Raw genomic sequence first — 3,027 nt, forward strand, 5'->3', positions numbered from 1 at the left:
AATATAGTCGCTACGCCCCACATCCGAAAGTGACATTTCAAGGGAGGAGGGAAAATGTCACTTTGAGAGGGTAGAACCTGGTAAATTCGCCCCAAATTCATGAGCATTTCCCGTTCCGCTATAACAATGACAAAATTGTGAAAGAAGATCTTTTGTCGCACGTGTACACATCCGTACTTCAAACTTTTCAATATGTTCACTCGGAATCCGACAATACCTCAAGAGGATCGATGAAGGGCATTTATTGTTTTTATGAATAATTGATTGAATTAAGGAATGCGTAATTCACACCGTGTGGTTGCATGTACTACGTGCGCTAAACCTCCATCCACCGTTATGTATCGTGTGATCCCATAGCTTAACTGGTTAAGGGCAGGGTTGTATCAGGAATCGTACTCGCGAATCCTGAATCTGAATCTGGAATCAGTAATCATACTCACGAATCATGAATCTTACTCATGAATACGGAATCTGAATCAACACTTGTGAATCATGGTGTGAGTTGAATCAAAATCGGAAATCAGATAGTGAGTTGAATCAGTGCCTGTGATTCTCGAATCAGTATCCGCATACCGCCCCTGGTCTATTTGCTCACTCATGATTTAACTCCGCCTCTCGATGATGCATCGTTCATGGAGGATGTCAAATTGACATTGTCAATAATGACGCTATTCTCAGCTTTCTGGCTGGTCGTGGCTTCATCTACTTGGAGGCAATCGAGAACGACGACACCAAGGACTTCTATCCGATCGTCGCTTCCTTGGGTCGTCCCTACTAGGGACTCTCTAGCCTGTGATTCAGTGATGTTCGAGGTCCAGCTGGTCTCATGTTCCGAGTTGGCTCGCCCGATGAGTAGAGTTTATTACCAGGTATTGACCGACACTTTTGGTGAATGACTATCTCGTCGTTCGTCAGGTGAAAATGTGTATCATGGGAATCGAACCAGGGACCTATTCATGGTCTCAGTCGCGTATGGAGCCCAATGGCTGAGGCCGTCAAAGATGAGCAGCCTCTCGACCTAGCGGTGGCCATACGTCTTGGTACTCATCGTGGAGGTTTTCGATGCCCCTCATGGAAAGGAAGGGCATCATCGAGATAAGCATCTGAGCGGGTTGAAGGATAGGTCGCGTTCGAATCTCGAGGCCAGTGCCGTTGTTTGGATTTTCGGTTATTCTGGGCCCTGGGTAAACCAGAGGCCCGGGCCTCTACTCAATGAGTAATCACGTCGCCACTAAGGGACCATGGGCTCTTTCGGGAGGCCAGTGAACCTGGACCCCAGGGCGATTGCCCAATTCGCCCACCCCTGTGTGCGGCACTGCTCGAGACCATTGATCTCAACTTAGACCTTGGTTACTCGAGGCTCTACCATGGGTGATCCAACTGATGGCTGAGTGGCTCGGAGAGTGGTCCGTCTGCCAAGACTGATACAAGTGAGCTCTCTCAATCTACTGTTACAATGAATGTCATCATCAGACCTATCGCTGATGTGACTATTCCGACCTGGGTCAGATCTTTTTGAATCGACGGCACTTGCGGTCGGGCATGATGGTGAGCAGTGTTGGTGAGAACGGTCATTGCTTACCGACAGGACAACCGAGAGGGAGTTGTCGATAGCTCGGATCGAACCTTTGTGCTAGCTCGTCTGTCTCCTGTGGTTTGGTTATCTCATCGTGTGATATGTCCTCCCGAGCTGATCAAGTGCAGGACGATCGCGAGAGGCTGTCACTCGAAGCTCATGCTTTCACACGACACTAGGTTTCCAACACCAACCGGTTATCGTGTTACGAGGGGCTCGATAGATCACACGTGGTCGCCTTGAGAGTAGTTGTTTGTTATTATCTCTTACCATTATGCCTAGTAGTACGTCGACCATCACTACCTCGACCAGCGAAGAAGAGCTTCTGGTAGGAGTCCTGGTCGTCGGTTCCACTTGCATGTGTTGTTGGTCGTAGGCTCCTTACGACGTGTCTGAGCCGGTGGTCATTAATACGACACAGGAGAAGATGGAAATCCTCGTCTACTTCAAGGAGAGGCTCATGACTTTCCAAAGACAGAGCACGGACGATGTGGATCAGGTGGGCTCCTGTGAAGGGTACTCGTCGATTATGCGTAGTATCATTCATCTACTTCATAGTATATTTACTATCAGCAATATGGAACTGGATTTTCACCCGTGATATAGAAATTACTAGTGAAGAACACATTTCGCAGTCCACTTGGCGAAAAACGCATGTGAGCAGTGAATAGCGCGTCAAACACGTGGTATGTGTTTTACGTAATATGGGATGATTTGTCCGTTGTAACTCGCGAAGTGTTTTCAATTCACTCCATATCGCGTTTTCCACATGGAGTATTATTCGCCTGCTTCACGTAAACGGGTGAAACTCCAATGTATATATGCAGTTAGTCATAATTATAGTATATGAAGTGACCGAACTTTCTTGACTTTATCGAACTTTCTGCCGTGTAACACACTATCTACCGGTTCATACCAGGGCTCAGACAGCAGTGACTGAGCCTGCAGCCATACCTCGATACTGGCTATTACTCGCCTGGTCGAAGGGGTGCTGCGCAAGAAGTCTATAAAGGTTACTATGGATTCATATACTGGATTCAGTACTTCTTTATTGTGCTATATTAACGATGTTGATACTAATTACTACAATTAGCGTGTTTTAATGTTTACAGTTTATTTCTGTACTGTTAGTTTAACAGTGGAGTTTCACCCGTTTCACGTGAAGTGGCGTGAAACTCGGTGAAAAACGCGATATTCGCGCTATGCAGTAGTCGTGGAACATGTTATTGACTAGTGTTTTTCATATCACTAGGGTGGTGAAACTCCAGTTATTAAGGATATTAGGAGTATATAGTATTAATATAGTCCATACAATGTGGTGTGTAGGTGTTGAAACGGATGCGACTGAGCATGGAAAAGAATTTGAATAAAAAGAAGAAGAAACAACAGCAAAAGGCTGCGGCTTCGGTGGAGGTAGTGGCAAGTTTTGGGCATGTTCTGTATCTTTGTTG

At 46.2% G+C, this 3,027-nt stretch overlaps 2 protein-coding genes across 2 annotated transcripts in view; both read left to right on the forward strand.

The window, feature by feature from the left end:
* Positions 1 to 778, forward strand: part of Pmar_PMAR020131 (hypothetical protein) — a gene marked incomplete at both ends in the record, with an annotated part of 1,437 nt that extends 659 nt beyond the window's left edge. The window contains one exon of the mRNA XM_002773122.1: positions 679 to 778. Coding sequence (XP_002773168.1) covers positions 679 to 778 — 100 coding nt within the window. The remainder of the gene's footprint in view (positions 1 to 678) is intronic.
* Positions 779 to 1,850: 1,072 nt separating this feature from the next.
* Positions 1,851 to 2,075, forward strand: Pmar_PMAR020132 (hypothetical protein; the record flags this gene model as incomplete). Its single annotated transcript, XM_002773123.1, has 2 exons — positions 1,851 to 1,904; positions 1,953 to 2,075. Coding segments are annotated over 2 exons (177 nt in total), but the record flags the coding sequence as incomplete, so codon positions are not given.
* Between the last annotated feature and the right edge of the window lie 952 nt (positions 2,076 to 3,027).

The sequence above is a fragment of the Perkinsus marinus genome (assembly GCF_000006405.1).
Source record: "Perkinsus marinus ATCC 50983 genomic scaffold scf_1104296959310, whole genome shotgun sequence".
Taxonomy (NCBI): domain Eukaryota; phylum Perkinsozoa; order Perkinsida; family Perkinsidae; genus Perkinsus; species Perkinsus marinus.